This window comes from Heptranchias perlo, chromosome 21 (assembly GCF_035084215.1).
Source record: "Heptranchias perlo isolate sHepPer1 chromosome 21, sHepPer1.hap1, whole genome shotgun sequence".
In the NCBI taxonomy this organism is placed as follows: domain Eukaryota; kingdom Metazoa; phylum Chordata; class Chondrichthyes; order Hexanchiformes; family Hexanchidae; genus Heptranchias; species Heptranchias perlo.
This window is the reverse complement of record NC_090345.1, coordinates 36,109,628-36,130,067: the sequence shown is the minus strand read 5'-3', so window position 1 is coordinate 36,130,067 and position 20,440 is coordinate 36,109,628. Positions and strand designations below refer to the sequence as shown.

The window sequence follows — 20,440 nt, the reverse complement described above, 5'->3', positions numbered from 1 at the left end:
AAGCTGTTGGACTATAACCTGGTGTTGTAAGACTCCTTACATTTCTCATAGGTTGACAGAGAAACGCTACCTTGAATCTGTGTGAATGAATGGAACATGGTCCCTTGACCTAGATTCAAACTGAGCCATGACTGATTAAATGCAAGTCTGCTCTTTCTGTAAGACTGTGCTCGCCTCAAGTGAAAGGAGTTTAACCAATTAAATATAGTTTTGAGTCCGTGCACAGCAACACACTGGGTTCTGACTGAGGCTTTAAAAATTATTCAGCAGGGATTCCTGTAACCACAAACATCTTGGTCGCACTTAAGGTAAAACAATTACCATACATCTAACTTGGGCTGTACCTGACCTGGGAATGTCCTGCTGACACCAGGTTAAAAATATGGGTAAATGGCACATTCCTAGCATCATTCTTCACTTCGAATATCACAAAATTCCCCCTCCATAATCCATTTAAAAAACTAATCATAGGAATATACTGGGAAAGAATTGGGCAGGCACATTAGACATACTTAGATCAATGACTCAAAATTAATTAGACACCTATCAAAGAAGCTATGTGCATACTATAGGGGGCCCGCCTTCATTAAGAAAGTGTCTGACAAACTTTGGTAGAGGGACCAGAGCCAGAACAGCTGTGCATTATTTTAGTCCAATTTTTGCCACGTGCATGTGTTAGAGGTACATAAATGGACAAAATTGTTTGCCAAACATTTTTTCATAGATTCTGTCACTTTTACACATTTTTTATTACCATTGTATAATAAACCTGCTCAGTTGGTTTGTTTCTACCTAACATGACCTGATCTGTTCAGCCCCGAGTTTACATCTGAAACCAATCTCGTGTTACATAAATCACAAAAAAGGACTTTGATCAGGGAAAGCTAAGGAAGCAAGGATGGATTTTTTTCATTCAATACTCCACAAACAATGAGAAATATTTGAAATATACTCCCTAGCTAAACTGAACCTAGTAACAGTTCAGATTTGATTTTGGTTAAAAGTGTTATCCTAATACTGAAGCATTAATAAATTAATGACTAACATGACAGATTAAATAAAAATCAAATGGCATTTGACATTAAGCAGGGTTAATAAAGTATGAGTTAAGAACAGATAGACCAAGAGCAAGCAGGAATCGAGACAGCCATTCCTTCAGTGAGGAAAGTGGTTCCTATGGCTCCTGTTCTTACACAACACGAAAGCCCATGTTCAGTTAGTCCTCTTACGTTCTCCTTCTTGACTTTTTGTGTTAAAGTAAATAAAGTTTTGCACACTACTGCGTTCTATAATAAGCTCTATAATTTCTAAATGTAAGGAATTCTTTATTATGTGCAATACAGTATTTCCCTTGTAAAATGCAACTATTAATATATACAGCTTTCTGGATCTGTGTAGGTTACTCATATACAAATACTGCTGCAAATTGTACTTATTTTTCATTAGATTACACTTGTTCTGTGCTTCTGGCAGAACCGCCATCTATATGTGACTCCAACATGAACTTCTATCCAAAGGGTTAATGCCCAAAATGCACGATTGCTCTGTTGAGTGCATACTACTTTTTCTGTACTGTCCAAACTACTTTTTGTTAAATTGATGTATACAATTTTGGTTTTCAAATAAACACAAAACATTGGAAGATTGTACAATATCTACTCTTCACAAAACAGTGCTGTGGTGTAAAATAAACTACATGATCACAACCACACCAATTCCCAATCTATGATACTAAAGGACTGTGAATTTCAGAAATTTACTTTACAGCCTGTGAATGGGATTGATTTTAATTTAGCATTTCTATTCAAAAGTTTAACTCATGGGTTTACTGTTCCTCTGCTATTTTTGGTTCATTGTTTAACGCAATTGCATAAAATTCCTGTCTGTGCTATTTTAATGCTGTTATTTACCTGTTATTTTAAGTGGGTGTTACAAGTTTGGGGTCTTACTTTAGATATTCTTTCAGGTAGAGACCACTTACTCCCATAAGTGTTCTTAGTATCTTACATTTAGGGGTTTCAGTGTACTGCCTAATATCTGACTATAGAATAATATTACCTAGGGATGTAACAATAGTACCTCCTTGTGAACTGAACTTGGGTACATGTGTCAAACTCAAATCACTAAGCTGCTTTATTTCAGAGCACATGAATGTACAGAGCAAGAATTAATTTCATTCCGTTAATACCAGTTCTTTTTGAACTATAAAACAAAATAATGAACATATTATATTTCCCCATATCTGTGGGTCATCTTACTTGACTTAAAATGACTCCTAACTATCAACCTACATGCTATAATTCTGAGCCTGACCAAAGTTTGTCCTTGATATTTTTCATTTTGCTGGACCTGACTTGACTGCCTGTAGCTCTGTCTTTGTTTTTGATCGCCCCAAGTTCACAGCCTTAAAGGACTAGAGATTTTTCAATACAATGTGTGTGGTGTTTATCGATTACCAAGACAGTTAACAAATTGCATATTTAGAGTCCAAGGGAAATAACATCAAAACTTAACATTAACATTTTAATCAACTATCTTCTCAGTGCATTTTTTAAAAAAAACATTCACATGAATACACTTTACTTTAAAAACCCAATATTTAAAGGTAACTCTTTTTTCCAAATCCTTTCTATGGGAAAATGGTCAAAAAATCCCAAAGTATGGCAATGGATTAATGACTGTTATTGTGAGATTTTTGTCTATGTCACTTTAACACTTTAAGCAATGTGTTAAAAAGTGCAGAGAAAATAAAACTCCATGGTGTCTTGTTTTCATTTATACTTAAAGTTAATTCCTCAATGTTCATGATGCACGACAACCAAATGCTCTGCTAGATGCTGAAATGTTGAGTATTAACAGTGCTGTATTATGTAAATATCACTTCAAAGATAGTTGAGTACCTGTACATGCCTAGCAACCAGACATGGCAACCTAGAATACTAACAAAGGCTAACTAACTACTTTAAAAAAGTTGATACAATCTACCAAAAAAGTTTACAGCTCAAAAACAGCACTCAATATAGGTCTTCTGGCACATGAAGACAAGGTGTTAAATTATGAAAAATCTTTCAGTCTAAGCTGCAAGTGTACCCTAGGACTTTGATTTCAGTACACAAAAATGGAACTTGCAGCATTGGAGAAATTAGGAACCATGGAGAGATGAAGATGTGAGATTTCATTTTTCTGGGGCAGGGTCAGGCAACAGTGTAATTTTATGTGTAAATTTCAGTGTAACCTTTGATTATATGTAAAGCTTATTATCATTCCAATCCACTTACATTTTCATTCCAATTGGGCAATTCTGCAGGTGAAATGGCAGGAAGGCTCAAATAAATCCAGTTAATGTATTCACACCAAGGACACCATCCTTATCTCAAAAATGTGGCTGCAACCAGTCTTGAAGACAATTAGCCTTCAAATAAATCAACAGCCAGGCAGGCCCAGAAATCTTCTCAGAAAAAATATGTTTTTTAAAATATATTTTAGCAACTTGTGTGTTGTATATAATTACTTTTGCGACAAACATTAAAGCACAACCGTAACTTTAACTCTCAGAAACCATCAGTTTATTAAATGTTTTTCTGCCTCAAGTTCATTTGTAACCAAGCAGTGGGAGAAAGGAAGTTCTAATTGATTGATTCAGAATAAACTGAAACGTTGTAACAATTTGATTTAGGTTTGCAAATGGCATTGAAATATTTAAAAGGATAACTATTATGGACCAGCATAGCAGGATAAATAAAAATCAATTGGCAATTGGCATTAAACAGTAAGTAAAGTATCAGTAAAGAACAGATAGCAGATGATGATACTGTTTTAGATTGCTCTCTCAAAAAGCTGGCACTGGTATAATGGGCCAAATTGTCTCCTTCTGTGCTATAAAATTTTACAGTTCGATAAAGCAAGAGCAACCAGGAATCCAAACAGCCATGTGACAATTTGTGTCTTTGTTTCATACAGTGTGTCAAAATAGCTAGGATTAATATGGAAGTGGGCTCTCCTCACTAGGTTGCAAAATACAGGATGTGAGATAGGTTGTCTATGGAAACCAAGCAGGGGCTTTGTTCTTAGTGCAAATAAAATGGCACAGTGACTCAATCTGGGGCCAGGAACATAGACAAAAAGAAAACACATGGAAAAAAAAGCACAAAGCAAGATGCCATTTCTTTAGAACAATCATACTTTGTGCCCATGGTTCTGACTGTAATCACATCTGAGAGGCTGAGGGAACTTGGGGCAGATCAACAATTCACGCGCTGTCATCAATTATATTCTTCATGAGGGTGCTAAATTAATTTTTTGTTGCTACTTAGACTGGATTTTAGATCATATAGTTGTATCACTATTAACTGCAAATGATTTATTTCAAAAAAACTTTAACAGAACATCTTTCCCATCAGTGAAGTAGAACAAAAAAATGTAAAATATTGGGGAAAGCCCTTTTAGTCATCCAATGGATAAAGTGACTATTTCCACCCACCACTGGGACTAAGATGGCAGATCCAATAGTATATCATTTGCATATGGTTTTTGCATCAGGCCAAAAGCAGTTCCCAGTATTGGCGCTAGAGTGTCAGCATCTTACTTTCATTGATTACTGCTTACAGTGGTTACTGCTGCATTTATATTGCAGATCCACTACCCGAAGTGGTTTTGCGATACAGCTGCAGCTCCTGTTACTGTCTTTGTTTATATTGCACAGCAGTTTCTTCAGCTAACTAAATCATGTGCAGCTGATTTAATCCTATTACTTGTGATTGTTTCCCAGGGGCCACTACCTTCCCCAGTGGCTGGCAGCCATAAAGTCGCTGCCTCGTTCTCCAGTGGTGGACTGCTGAGCTATCAGAGGCAGGTCTACCGCCAGATGCCCACGCCAAGCCTCTTGCTCACTGCCTCCACTGGCACTATTTACTTTGGGGGTTAGTTACCAACTTCAGGGTTCCTGTCAGCAGTGAAGCAGCAATGTAAATGGACCAACAACTCAGCATTACAGCAAACATGTAGTGCACAGCAGGGGAGATCAGTCACCAATATCACTGGTTAAAGTCAGGGACCATGTTGCTACATGCCAGCATGCGCTCCAGAACGTGTTATCTGTACTTATTAAAATGCACGCACATTTCAACTTGTAGAACCTTATTTAGCAAAAATGCCTGACTCATCTAATTTCAGTGATATCTTGTGATCTTTGTTATCTCAGAGTTTATTAAACTTGATAATTCCCAGGAGTCCTGATAAACGTTGATGCTTTTTTCCCCCTGTTGTAACAGTTTAGCAATGCCTTACAACAAATGTGTCTGGAGTATAACGTTACAGGATTAACACTGTGAAGGTTCACTCCCTGAGCACAGAACTCACTGGACAGGAGCACAGGTTGCAGTGATTAGGCCTGTCTAACCCCATAAGAAATAGGAGCAGGAGAAGGCTAGACAGCCCCTCGAGCCTGCTCCGCCATTCAATAAGATCATGGCTGATCTTCTACCTCAACTCCACTTTCCCACCCTATCCCCATATCCCTTTATTCCCTTAGTATCTAAAAAAATTATCGATCTCAGTCTTGACAGTACCCTCAACATCTGAGCATCCACAGCCCTCTGGGGTAGAGAATTCCAAAGATTCACAACCCTCTGAGTGAAGAAATTTTTCCTTAACTCAGTCCTAAATGGCCGACCCCTTATCTTGAGATTATGACTCCTAGTTCTAGACTCTCCAGCCAGGGGCAACATCCTCTCAGCATCTACCCTGTCAAGCCCTCTAAGAATTTTATACATTTCAATGAGACCACCTCTCATTCTTCTAAACTCCAGAGAATATAGGCCCGTTCTACTCAATCTCTCCTCATAGGACAACCCTCTTATCCCAGGAATCAATCTAGAGAACCTTCGTTGCACCCCCTCTAAGTCAAGTATATCCTTCCTTAGGTAAGGAGACCAAAACTGTACACAGTACTCCAGGTGTGTTCTCACCAGAGCCCTATATAATTGCAGCGAGACCTCCTTACTCTTATACTCCAACACCCTTGCAACAAAAGGCTAACATATCATTTGCCTTCCAAATTGCTTGCTGTACCTGATTGTTAACTTTCTGTGATTCGTGTACAAGGACACCCAAATTCCTCTGACTACCAACATTTCTTAGTCTTTCACCTTTTAAAAAAATATTCTGCTTTTCTATTCTTCCTACCAAAGTGGATAATTTCACATTTCTCCACATTATACTCCAACTGCCACCTTCTCGCCCACTCACTTATCCTCTCTATATCCCTTTGCAGCCTCTTTGCGTCCTCCTCACAGCTTACTTTCCACGTAACTTTGTATCATCAGCAAACTTGGATACGTTACACTTGGTTCCCTCATCTAAGTCATTGATGTATATTGTAAACAGCTGAGGCCCAAGCACTGATCCTTGCGGCATCCCTCTAGTTACAACCTGCTAACCCAAAAATGACCCATTTATTCCTTTCCAGAAAATGAAAAGATATATTCAGACAAAGACTGCAAAACTGGCCACCAAGGTGGGCTTTTACTTGTGTGTGCTTGTGTTTTTTTTATATTTAAAAATACTTTGCTTTTCAACACTGGACACTTTTATAAAAAAAACTCAGTTTTCTGTCAGTAAACCAATGCTCCAAATCCATGTTAATATATTACCCCCAATCCCATAAGCCCTAACACGAACCGTTTGCCAATGAGCGGCAGCAGAGGTAGGAACTCTCGATCCGCAGTAAGAATCTGTCTCACTCAATTTTGAAATAGTTTGTTAATTTCTGCCAAACACTGTACATTCTGCTACCATGGGGAGTGGGAAGGATTTTCCCCCAGTATAAATGTGTCTCTTTTTGTGCTGTTGGCTGATCACTTTTCTACTCACTATTTTAGCATCTGAGAGTGTTCTATAAACTACCATCCATCCGAAAAACTGACGTGGTCAAAGTCAACAAGGAGTTAAGTGCTGAGCCATACCTGGGCGTCACATAGTGCAACCACGTAAGAGGTTTTACTCAGTGATCTCAGCAAACGACACACTACATGCAGCTTTTTCATCCTTACTCTGGGTGCTCTCGGGGGAGGTCGCCTGAAGTGGGATTGAAAAACTCCGACTCTGTTTACTCGATTTTGTGAATCTCTTCAGTTCGTTAGCAAAAGAAAGGCCTTTTTTCTTCTCCTGTGCAGCCTGCCAACACATTCCAGAATTTATTGATCAAACTGAGCAATTGAGAACAGTACAGGGAAGAAATTAGTAATGTAAATATACACTGCGACATCTGGAGAAGGTCAACCATCCTGTTATTTAAATAAAAGTTAAGCAGAATTCTTTTCAGTTTTTGGCATGAAAACAAAGGAACAACAGTTATCCAGGCTGCGTTTGCAGATGTTACCAGTTCTGAACTATCTTTAAAAGTTATAGGATGGGATTTAGCATATTGCAGTTTATTGGGGAAATAATACACATAATACTGAACATCTGCAATGTCCTCTCTATTTTTGTAATATATACAGGATACCATAATCCCTCTGTATATTCTGAAATGCAAATCCTCTTTCTTGGGTGTTCTGGTTTTCTTTCCTGTACTTTTTTTCCTTTGCCATTATTAATATATGGTGATGTGGCACTTCCTTCTTACCCAGACCCTTAATTAAGTGATCACTGCCATGTTAAAGCTCAGGAGCAAATCAAACATTTTTAAATTTGTTCTCAGGAGTTAGGTGATGCTGGCAAGGCCACATTTATTGCCCATCCCTAGTTATCCTGAGAAGGTAGTGCTTTTTTTTTATTCGTTCACGGGATGTGGGCGTCGCTGGCAAGGCCGGCATTTATTGCCCATCCCTAATTGCCCTCGAGAAGGTGGTGGTGAGCCGCCTTCTTGAACCGCTGCAGTCCGTGTGGTGACGGTTCTCCCACAGTGCTGTTAGGAAGGGAGTTCCAGGATTTTGACCCAGCGACAATGAAGGAACGGCGATATATTTCCAAGTCGGGATGGTGTGTGACTTGGAGGGGAACGTGCAGGTGGTGTTGTTCCCATGCGCCTGCTGCTCTTGTCCTTCTAGGTGGTAGAGGTCGCGGGTTTGGGAGGTGCTGTCGAAGAAGCCTTGGCGAGTTGCTGCAGTGCATCCTGTGGATGGTGCACGCTGCAGCCACAGTGCGCCGGTGGTGAAGGCAGTGAATGTTTAGGGTGGTGGATGGGGTGCCAATCAAGCGGGCTGCTTTATCTTGGATGGTGTCGAGCTTCTTGAGTGTTGTTGGAGCTGCACTCATCCAGGCAAGTGGAGCGTATTCCATCACACACCTGACTTGTGCCTTGTGGATGGTGGAACGGCTTTGGGGAGTCAGGAGGTGAGTCACTCACCGCAGAATACCCAGCCTCTGACCTGCTCTCGTAGCCACAGTATTTATATGGCTGGTCCAGTTAAGTTTCTGGTCAATGGTGACCCCCAGGATGTTGATGGTGGGGGATTCGGCGATGGTAATGCCGTTGAATGTCAAGGGGTTAGATTCTCTCTTGTTGGAGATGGTCATTGCCTGGCACTTATCTGGCGCGAATGTTACTTGCCACTTATCAGCCCAAGCCTGGATGTTGTCCAGGTCTTGCTGCATGCAGGCTCGGACTGCTTCATTATCTGAGGGGTTGCGAATGGAACTGAACACTGCAGTCATCAGCGAACATCCCCATTTCTGACCTTATGATGGAGGGAAGGTCATTGATGAAGCAGCTGATGATGGTTGTGCCTAGGACACTGCCCTGAGGAACTCCTGCAGCAATGCCCTGGGGCTGAGATGCTTGGCCTCCAACAACCACTACCATCTTCCTTTGTGCTAGGTATGACTCCAGCCACTGGAGAGTTTTCCCCCTGATTCCCATTGACTTCAATTTTACTAGGGCTCCTTGGTGCCACACTCGGTCAAATGCTGCCTTGATGTCAAGGGCAGTCACTCTCACCTCACCTCTGGAATTCAGCTCTTTTGTCCATGTTTGGACCAAGGCTGTAATGAGGTCTGGAGCCGAGTGGTCCTGGCGGAACCCAAACTGAGCATCGGTGAGCAGGTTATTGGTGAGTAAGTGCCGCTTGATAGCACTGTCGACGACACCTTCCATCACTTTGCTGATGATTGAGAGTAGACTGATGGGGCGGTAATTGGCCGGATTGGATTTGTCCTGCTTTTTGTGGACAGGACATACCTGGGCAATTTTCCACATTGTCGGGTAGATGCCAGTGTTGTAGCTGATGGGCCTTCTCTTTCGACCGCTGTTGTCCTTGTACTGATAGTGTTCCCACAATGATGTTAGGTAGGAATTCCAAGATATTGATCGAGCAATGAAGAAGGAACAGCGATATATTGATCAAACTGAGCAACTAATAACAGTACAGGGAAGAAGTTAGCAATATAAATACGCACTGACATCTGGAGAAGGTCAAGCATCATGTTATCCAAATAAACTTGTATATATGGTACAAAATGATGGGTTAGCTGATATATAAGATCCTTCATTGCTTTGGAATTTGTATGTACATACAAGGTGTCAGCCTTGGCTCAGTGGTAGCACTCGTCTCTTAGTCAGAAGATTGTGGGTTCAAGCACCACTCCAAAGACTTAAGCAGATAATCCAGGCTGGCACTTCAGTACAGTACTGAGGGAGTGCTGCACGGTTGGAGGTGCTGTCTTTCGCATGAGACGTTAAACCGAGGCCCCATATGCCCTCTCAGTTGTGTGTAAAAGATCCCATAGCACTATTCGAAGAGCAGTGGAGTTCTGGTGTCCTGGACAACATTTATCCCTCAACCAACACCTAAAACAGATGATCTGGTCATTTATTTCGCTGCTGTTTCTGGGAGCTTGCTGTGCACGCATTGGCTGCTGTGTTTCCTACATTACAACAGTGACTACACTTCAAAAGTACTTCAATGGCTGTAAAGTAATAACTCCACCCCCTTGGGTGTCAGGGACTGATCACTGCTCACCACCCCCTTGGGTATCAGGGACTGATCACTGCTCACCACCCCCTTGGGTGTCAATGACTGATCACTGCTCACCACCCCCTTGGGTATCAGGGACTGATCACTGCTCACAACCCCCTTGGGTGTCAGGGACTGATCACTGCTCACCACCCCCTTGGGTGTCAGGGACTGATCACTGCTCACCACCCCCTTGGGTGTCAGGGACTGATCACTGCTCACCACCCCCTTGGGTGTCAAGGACTGATCACTGCTCACCACCCCCTTGGGTATCAATGACTGATCACTGCTCACCACCCCCTTGGGTGTCAAGGACTGATCACTGCTCACCACCCCCTTGGGTATCAATGACTGATCACTGCTCACCTGCACCTGCTCTTTCAGCTTGAGGATGAATTTTCCTGCTCCTTTCCACCTGCTCTGAGCTACGAACACACTCTCATGCTCAGAAAGGATTCGAAGAACAGGCTTCACCATTGATGATTTCTTGTTTAATGGCTCTTTGGTGACTTCCTCCACAAGGACATAATCACTGGGATTTGGGTTGCTCAGGATGCTGTAGGAATATTTGGCTTTACTTAATGCCTGTCGAATAAATCAAAATGCACTCTGTAATTCGCAGTGCAATTAACACTAAATAAATATTCCATGTTGTTGGAATGCTTAAATCTAAACAGATTCTGCTGCAGACTTCCAGTCTCCTTTCAATCCTGTATCTAGTGCAAGCACAGTATATGTAGTCCCCTAGCAAACCCCACTATGATCCTATCCCTATTATATCCTACACGTTAGTGCTAAAGCTACTTCAAAGATTATGTATTGAAGATGAATAGAAGTTAATTAAAGGAATGTACCTTCAACACACTGTAGCTGACATTCCCTGCACCTTACTTTTAACAAGTATCACAATCGTGTACACTTCTTAAAGCTGTGCTGTGCATCAATTTATCATTCAACATTTCTAATATTGAATTCTCTGGTAATCCACTAGTTAAAAATACATAGTATTAAAATTCTTATGTCTGTGCACACTTACTGTTTACACGCTTATTTTACACTTCTGTGTGAGATTTTTCCATTAAAAGTCCACACTTACAATGGAAACTGCCTATGTAAACTTGTCACACTGTAGTTACACCCTCTCACCAGTGCTGGTGCTACAGCACATAGGTTTTGCACTTCCCAGCTGCTCGGCCTGTACTGCAAAGAATCATCTGTGCTCCAACCAACTCTATTTCTCTGCTTCCCAAGTTGCCATAACTTTGCTATTTAATTATAAATAAAAAATAAGAACACAATGTATGACTTTAAAATGGGGTAAAATGAAGTGCACATTTTATATTATATATCTATATCTTACTATTAATCTTTAATGCCTTGTTCAGTTATCCCTGGCCTGCTGACCCTGTTTCACTGAAAATGACATTTGGTCTTGACTCCTGAGCAGGCCACCTCGTCTATCTTGAACATAATTATTTTATTGAAAGCTGGGTGGACCCCCTGCTACTGCACCAGGGAGACTGTTTCCAAAGTGAAAGGGCTGACAAAACTGAGGCTGTGTGTTCCACCCACCTGGGGTCTGTTGCAACCTCCTGTAAAGTAAGTGAATCTATACTGGTACTGGAGGCAGCTGGAAGGAAATAAGACCCAATGGGTTAGGACTACACTCATAAAATTATTTAAAAATTAACTTCAAATTATTGGAAAGAAACAGCAGCTGTACGTCCTTGACTTGAATGGGTACAAAACCCCATGAAAAGAGTGAAAACAGGTCTTTGGTCTATAAAATACTGACTTACTAGGATAAATTACAAAGATACAGATTTAGATCTAGGTTACATAGTTAATGTTGCATCACATATTGACTCACAGCTGACTCAGGCACACACCTATAACTCACCCTGACCAGTTATTACTCCTTGTATATTTTGACCAACCTGCAGAATAATGTCTTGGGCTGTGCTGAACTTTGATGCCCTGATGACCGTACGTGGCTGTTCTGGAGAGACATCGTGTACCTGAACCAAGAAACTATCGCCTTCTGTTGGACTGCTGTTGTAACTCACATCATCTCGTTCTTCATTCATGGAGTTCCTTTGATTCAACTCCTGTAACATGTTGAACATCAGTTGACTTTCTGTTACACTTTGTTACTTTACAAATTCGACTAATCATTCACGAGTGCTGTTTCTCCTCTCAGTTCCAGCATGCAAAGAAAAGATACCTCCAATCCACATTCACAACCAGAGAGAGGCCAGTTTCCATAGCAACGTTCATAGAAAGTGTTCAGAACTGGTTTCCAGTGTGTTAGCCAAGTTCTAATTTTTAAAAAATGGCTCTGGCATTCAGGTTTAATTAATTCCAAGCTAAGTAGCTGTGCATGCGTATGTGTGCATATGAGAGCACAAACTCTTTTGACACTGAGTTATTTTCCCTTTTTACTTGCTCTAAGCAGCCCATGCACCAAATGTGGCCAAGTAGCCTGTTCCTTGGGCTCTGCCAATACTACTCTGAATTAGTCACAAGAGAAGCACGAGAAAGCAGTTCAGGTTTTCAGAAAATATAAAACCTGCCCTCAGGGCAGTGGTACTGTTTTAGTGAAGTGATCTGTATGTGGTGTTTAAATTGTAGTTTTCTCACCCTACCAGAAGGTGCATTAATTCTGAAACAATGTCCCCAGTTAAAGGTATGAACTCTCCTACTGGTGTGGCAACAAAGGGCCTGAAATTCCCTCCCTGGTGCCAGTAGTGCAGGCAGCCATCAGAGGGAGGGGAAAACTGGCTTCAGAGTTAGTGCACCTGATTTACAGGAGCCTTGCAATGGCACAGGGGCCCGTACAGCATTCATTTGGGTTTGATAAGGCCCTGTCCTTGCTGCCCCAGGAATTCTGATGTGTTGTACTGTTGGCACCAGACCAGCACTACGTGCCCCTAAAAGTTGCAGAAAAGCACATTCCTGCAGGTGTACAGAAACCACAAATCACTTTAAAACTGTCAGGACTGACTTTTTGGTGAGATTAGTCCTTGTTTTTTTTTTGACATTTCTGGTTTCTTGGTAATGTATCATTGCTTGTTTCTTTGGATCGGATGTTTATTTGATCTCTTCTGTTCGGTTTCAACAGCTCTGCTGGACCCCACCATTTAAAGCTCCTTGCCTGATGTTGGCTATCCTCTCTAACCGTCCTGCACATAAACAGTTTCATGCCTCATCTCAGCACAAAACACAGCAGGAAATGCCCAGTTTCAAACTTTCCCACCAACAGGAAGCTTCACTTACATTCCTGCCCAGGAAATGCCGACCTTTGCTCTCCCAGCACAGGGCACAAACTGTGCTGAGGGTGAACTAGCACAATGTAAATAAGGGGCAAGTGGAAAACCCGGGGAAGGCCTCTCTGCACTGTTGGTGCACCCATAGTGGAATTTCAGCCCCAAGAGACAACCTACGTATTAATTTAAAATGGTATTTTGTTTTAGGAAAAAGTTATCTCAGTCTTTCTTAGTTCTGAAATAACATCCAAATGGATTGGTTAGCTTGCAATGTATTTTCCTCAAGGTTTCTAAATGGGAGCTAGCACTGTATATGCGAAGTGCTGTTTATCTGGGGTCCTGGTATGCGATGGTCATGTGAGTGATTGGATATTCAAAATTATCCAATCAAATAGTCAGGACACAAAACCCCAAATGGTCATTTATGAATCCAAAAGGGAGATCTGCCATTGTCAGGTTGAGGTGTTACAGAGTATCCGAAAAATATCAGATGTGCTGCAGAATAATTAATAGCACAATTCATAAAATGGTGATGCACAAGAAAAATTGACATACCTCCTCTTTGGTTTTGAAGACTATTTTCCCTACAAATCCTTCCTCTAGGAACCAGCATTGCGGAATTTTCAGGATCTCCTCCTCTGGACTAATGATTCTCTGGAATGGCTGCTTCTTGCATTCATACTTCTCTTTAGAAAGGGAAGTTTTCTCTTCCAGAAGAAAGTAATCGGTAGTGTCTGCCTCCGAGCCACCCACCGTACCTACAATCTGCAAGGATCAATTAGAACAATTCAATTCCTAAAGAAGAATGGGTGTCACTAAAAAAAGGAGACCTTAATTCAGTTTTGATTTTCAAGTGAATACAACTCACTGCTGTAAACCAATATTAAGTTCAGCGAGTTTCCGGTTCAAATGCCCCTTACGGTGCAAATCATTCATTATGCTCAAATCTTGCTAGGCTGCCTTTTAACCCCCATTGATGTTCCAGGTATAATTGCTAATTTGTTCCCAATTGGCAAGAGCTCTGAGTTTAAACAGTGCAAATGTATACAGTCTGATAGTTTATGTGAAGCAAAAAATGGCTCAGGAGTTCATAGTAAATGGTTCGTCCATGTTGCTATAACTGTTCCAGTTTCTAAGGGCATTTGGGAAAACAGTCCTGGTTGTATTCTGTTACTCACACCACGGTTCTGGCCTCTGGACCTGTTGGATAATTTCCATTGGATTTTTTTTCCCATGGGATTATTTCTAACAAAGATTTGCATCTGCTAGTGCTTTACAATAAAAACCTAAAACAACATGTTTCCTCAGATTTGGTTCTTAGATTTGTCCAGTACTCAGAAAATGTTGTGGGTCCCAGTAGATGCAATTTTTGTACATCTCGGGAATTCAACATCACAATCGCCTTGTGACTTTGTCAGTTTTGGCACTTTATAAATCAGATCCATTGTGATCCTGCTATGCATCTTTTATTTAACCAACATATGCAAATTCTTCTCAGTTTATCTGAACATCTTTGAACTTTCAAGATGTAACCAAAGTGGGACTAGAAAGGAACGGTACGTTACAACACTACCCTTTCACGTCTGGGTTCGAACACAGCACAGGCTGCTGGGATGAAGCTATTTTCATTGGCCAGCTTTAAGGGACTTTCATAAAATGAGCTTGGGGCATATTTCATAGCACAAAATGCCCACAATTAGCTCAGAGGGATGGTGTGGGAAGCGCAGTGGGAGCCACTCTTCTGAGATTTAAGCTAAAGCACACTGTTGAGTCAGAATAGAGAAAGTTTCATTCATCTGACCACGCTACATGTGGTTAAGGAGTGGTTGATTCACGCACTGGATGACCCAAGAATCCTATTCTCCAGCATTTACATCCCACCTTGATGAGCAGAAAATAACATAAAAATATAAACTTAAGATGTGACCATCATCTCTTCCTGCAGTAAGCAGACTCATGTAACAACATCGGTGAATTGTTAAATCCGTTCAATCAATCTGATGCACTTCCATTGATGTATCTCAATCAACCCTTTTAAGGAGCAAAAACACAAAATCTGGATTACATTTCAGGCTAGTTGTTATTTTTTTAAAAATTCCTAAACAAATTAAAGAAAACATAAATGGCTGCCCAGCAAAGTTTCCATGCTGATTTTCCGTTATTAGGCACAACTTTCCATTGGTTCCCTTGACCTTTTGGATGACCTGACCATATAGTGACTCACTTTGTGTATCAACTGCCTGGCTGTGGTCTTCTCATTGACAGCAAAAATGGTGAATGGTTCGGGACCTGGAACTCCATGAACTGTAACTTGATAACTGATTCCAGATCTGTGGTCCTCTGTGTTAAACAGCTGTTACGAGTAAAAATACTGTTAGTTCTGCCTTGATACATTTTATAAACAAACTGTTCAATTGGATTCCAATTAAAGTCTGTGGTTCATGAAGTGATAATTGTGGAGGAATAGGTTCACTTGAATTACCACTGATGCAGGTATTAGGTTTCCAGTGCTGTTTTCTTCCATTCTGCGGCTGTAAATGAAGAGACTGGATATCTCCAAAGGTTCATTATGAGAGTTTCTTAGTTGTAGATGTCTGTACCCTAACAAAAATAAAACAGTGACAAAGTTAAATACTTCAGGCATCAGATTTTATCTTTGTCATCACTACTTTTCATCAAATAATCTATGACTGTCCCTTTATGACATGAAAACAGAAGTCAAATAACTTTTGTTCTGAGCCTTTTCTTTCCATTCTTGCTTTTCCTTGATATACTCACTATCCTTGGGCACATGACCTGTTGACAGGCCTAAGCTAAGGCCACTCTGAAGCTGGCTATTAAAAAATCGGATCAGTATGACGCTGGCCTCCGATCGGTGCCTCTGAAAATCTCAGTGCACTAAATAACACTTCAATCACTTTCACTTAACACAGCTCAAAAGGAATTCTGAAGAAATCAGCCATTGAGATCAGAATGGTTACTCCTGTTACTGTGATCGTTTTTATGCAGCTAAACAATTGCATAGTCAACTAATTAACCATGTAAGGGAGATAAAAGCATTATTCTGTTGTTGTAAGAGAGCTTCGGTCAGTTTAGGAGGTCACGGGCCCCATAGGAACCTCCGTCTATCAAACCAAACAGGTGGAATATCCTGTGCAGCCTGCTGGCTTCCATGGCTGAATTCCTGGCAGGTGTAGTGCAAACCCCTTATACTTAACAATTTGGAGGACAACAGATAATAGAGTTTTTAAAACATGCTCCCTTTTATCGTCTAATTAAAAACTGCACAATCTCACGCTCTATTATTTAATTTTATAGAACTGTAAAAATAACTCTTACTTAAAAACAAACAGCCTCCAATTTTCTTTCCATACCGAAATAATAATACAAAGTTTGCTGTGTTTATTTGCCTTTAGATCTGTGAACCAACCATGTGGCTGTGCTTTAGGCTTCAGGCCACAGCCTGCTGGCTGCCAGATCCCAGCCACGTGTATGTGGTGATTGACAACTCTGCAGGTAGTGGAAAAATGGAAATGGGGCACTCATACCCATCAGAGGAGAATTACCTCAGCCTGTGATTTGTCACCCATTAAAATTAATGGACTGACAACCACAGGCTGAGGGTGTATCATGATCACTGAAGCAGAAAATCTTCTCTTAAGCGCTCTGGCCAACCAATACCATTGCTTCTTTATCTCAATTGTTCTGCACAAGTTGATCGCTGCGTTTGTCTACAGGGACCGCACTTCAAGAAATAATTCATTGGACGTGAAGCACTTTGATATGTTCTAAGGATTGTGGTAAGATAATTGCAAGTTCTGTCTTTTTCTTTTGTTAATTAGGGAAACTTCTCGTACCATACAACTGCCATTCCATTAAAGTGTAATTTTTTTTTAAAAACAGGCCCAAATAAGCAAGTCCATTTTTCAGAAATCAACCCCACCGACCATTCTCACCATATCCCTCAATTCCATCTCTCCAGAAACGCATCCAATTGCCTTTAAAACCAATTTTACTGTTTGCTTTAATGCCTTTTCCTGGTAACTTACTCCACAACTCTATTTTCTTTCATTACTCCAAACTTCCTCATTTTTAACGTGTCCCCCTGGTTCACTTCTGGCAAGTTCATTCACAATCTTCAAAACTCCAATTAGATCAACCTCTTTTTCAAATGAGCCAATTTCCTTAATCTTTCCTCATAACTTAAACTCCAGATATCCTGATACATTCCCCTGAAGCCTCAATGAGTTAAGCCGGTGAATAGCTTAGCTGTGCGAACCAGGAAGATCTGAGTCTATGTTGTGTTTGTGCTACAAACATCCTCAGCGCCCATAGGCTGAGGAGGGGAAAACCGGGCTGGATTCCAACTTTAGATCACTTTCCAAAAATCCCTGGGATTTTCAAATCTTTTGCATAAATGTTGGATGAGGAAAGGATTGGGCTCAGCTGTTATGGCCCCTTGCAGTTGAATAGCCGACTGACATTCACCATTAAGGCTCATACATTAATAATGGCCAATTGGATGAGATGCTGAGAGGCCTGTGAGACCATAGCCCAGCAAGAAGTCAATGGCTTCAGAAGAGGGAGGAATGAGAAAATAAATAAATAAATCCTGATACCTAAATTATCTTTGTTACTCTCTCTGTACTCTGTACTGATTAGATAACCAGTACAGAGTACTCCAAGTGGAATCTGATCAGCAATTTATTCAACACAATGCACCTTCATACAAATATACGAAAATGACGGGGAGGAAAGACCAGCTGGTCCAGCAAGCCGGCCCCAAACATCTTCCTTAGATTTGTGATCTATCCCTTTGTTAAGGCAGTTTAGTACATGTCAGTCACTTCCAACAGACTGATTTTTCCATGCATGTTATATCATAAATGATCATCCAATTTATCACTCGCAGTTACATTCATTGTGAATATTTAAACTCGAACACTAGGATTTCCTGTAATATGAACTGCAGCTATAACATGAGGCATCACCACACAACTACAGCCCATGCTGCCTGCATAATACAGCGCAAAGCCACAGAATGACTACAGTCCATACTGCCCGCGTAATACAGCTGTAATACGGTGCAAGCCATAGAATGACTACAGCTGATGCTACCATCGCGAGACAGCTGATCCCAGTGCTCTAGTTTAAATTTGTAACGCTGAAGGCAGCTTTAAAATCATTGCAGAGTCTGCCTGTTTCACTCTTGATGTAACCAAGATGTGCTGGTGAGCAGAGCATTTTCCAAATGTACACCAGCTGGGGCCAGAACCAGCTAACATTACCATCAACATATGTTGCACTCATTGGCGTCAGAGTATATTTAAACCGACTGGTCTGGTCCCGGCTGCATCAGGAGTGGAACGGACAGAGGCTGCAGTGGTTTTAAAGTTAGGCTTTGAGAAGTTTTGTCCCATTAAAACCAATTCCAATGTCTGATTTTAACCACGGTTCTTGCATTAATACAGAAGGCAATAAATAGTTTTGCTTTCTGATTTTGTCCATTATAGCCACATCCAATACAATTAAAGACAACTGTGCCTTCTTGACATTCCAGCTGTAGCTAATGGTTTCATAGATTTATGCATTATAACCCCTAGATCCCTTTCCTGATCAGCATGCCATACCACTGTTCCATTTAGCACGTACTCCCTTTTTATATGCCTTGATCCCAGTTTAATTATTTTATACTTATCCACATTGAATAACCTGCCACTAATTGGCTCAATTATGAAAAAGTACAAAATCCTTCTAAATCTGGTTACATTGTCCCTCATTATTTGCCCTGACCTCATTTAAGTATCATCTGCAAACTTGAACATCGTGCTTACTTTATAATTAATCCCTCATCCATGTTATTAATGCATATTAATAATAGAAATGTTCCCAATACTGATCCGTGGAGTACCCTGCTCATAATCTCTTTCTAGCTTGAAAGTTCTCATTCGTGATTAGCCGCTGTTTCCTGTTTTTAAACTAATTTTCTATCCAGCCTCTGTTACGTCATTCCTTAATTTACCCATTAATTGCTGATGTAGAACTTTGTCAAAAGTTTTCTGAATACTCAAGTTATAACATCAGCTGTGTTCCCCTATACACCATACCAAGAATGTCTTTGAAAAACTCCGGTAGGTTAATTAAACATGACCTCCTTCTTCGAATCCACACCAACTCTCCTTTAACAAGTTCTGCTTTTCCAAGTGTTCACTCGCCAGATCTCTCAAGAATGTTTCAAAGACGTTTCCTACAACAGTTGTCATATTTAGTGGTCTTTTGTTTAAAGGGGTGTCTCTTCACCCTTATTTTAAAAAATAATTTAGGTTATCTCTGTGCCCCTCCCTATCTCTGTAACCTCCTCCAGCCCGACAACCCTCCGAGATCTCTGCGCTCATCCAATCTTGTCTCTTGCGCATCCCCTATTTTAATCACACCACCATTAGGCCGTGCCTTCAGCTACCTAGGCCCTAAGCTCTGGAATTCCCTCCCTCAACCTCTCCACCTCTCTTGCCTCCCTTAAGATGCTTTTGGTCACCTGTCCTAATATCTCCATATGTGGCTTAGTGTCAAAATTTGTTTGATAACGCTCCTATGAAGCATCTTAGGATGTTTTACTACTTCAAAGCTGCCATATAAATGCAAGTTGTTGTTATTGTTAAGTTAGCTACTTTCCAATCCTCAGTAATTTCTTCTGAATGTACTGAACTTACCAAAGTGTAATGGACAGCTTCAGCAATTACAGGCCCTACCTCCTGTAAGACTCATGGGTGCAAAGTTCTCCAGATGAGAGACTTTGTCTATATTAAGAGCATCTACCTTTTAAGAATAATATTCTTTTTATTTTCATTCTCCAGCGCCTCCTTTATTGTTTCCAAAACATGGCATCTAACCTGTGCAACTTCCCTCCTCTTCCTGGGTAAAGATATATATGGCATGACTAGTTATTAATTGGGCTATTTCTTTGTCTCTGGGTTCCGTCTTCCCACTTTTAAGTGGAGGAATACTTTTTTCATATTTTGTTTATTATGTATAATTTGAAAAACAATGGGGGTGCAATTGGTCCTAGGCAATTGCACAAACCAGGCGATAGTGAATCGGCGGCCTGCTTTACACTCCGCCCATTGACTTAGGTAAATAAAATCAGGCAGGGTCTAAAATGGGCTGCTGATTCGCTACCGCCTGTTTTGTGCTCACCCCCATTGTATTGTTATTTAAGAGATT

The 20,440-nt window shown here is 40.8% G+C and overlaps 1 protein-coding gene across 2 annotated transcripts in view; it reads right to left on the bottom strand.

Annotated features, from left to right (window-relative positions):
- plce1 (phospholipase C, epsilon 1) overlaps positions 1–20,440 on the bottom strand; it is a 371,927-nt gene that overhangs the window by 5,025 nt on the left and 346,462 nt on the right. The window contains exons 28-33 of one of the 2 annotated variants that reach the window (XM_068002466.1): positions 15,702–15,820; positions 15,444–15,572; positions 13,775–13,984; positions 11,891–12,061; positions 10,320–10,538; positions 7,050–7,173 (exon numbers count right to left, since the gene is read on the bottom strand). In XM_068002466.1, the coding sequence (XP_067858567.1) occupies positions 7,050–7,173; positions 10,320–10,538; positions 11,891–12,061; positions 13,775–13,984; positions 15,444–15,572; positions 15,702–15,820 (972 nt within the window). Of the gene's footprint in view, positions 1–6,962; positions 7,174–10,319; positions 10,539–11,890; positions 12,062–13,774; positions 13,985–15,443; positions 15,573–15,701; positions 15,821–20,440 lie in introns of both variants that reach the window. The other variant, XM_068002467.1, reaches the window with a different exon arrangement.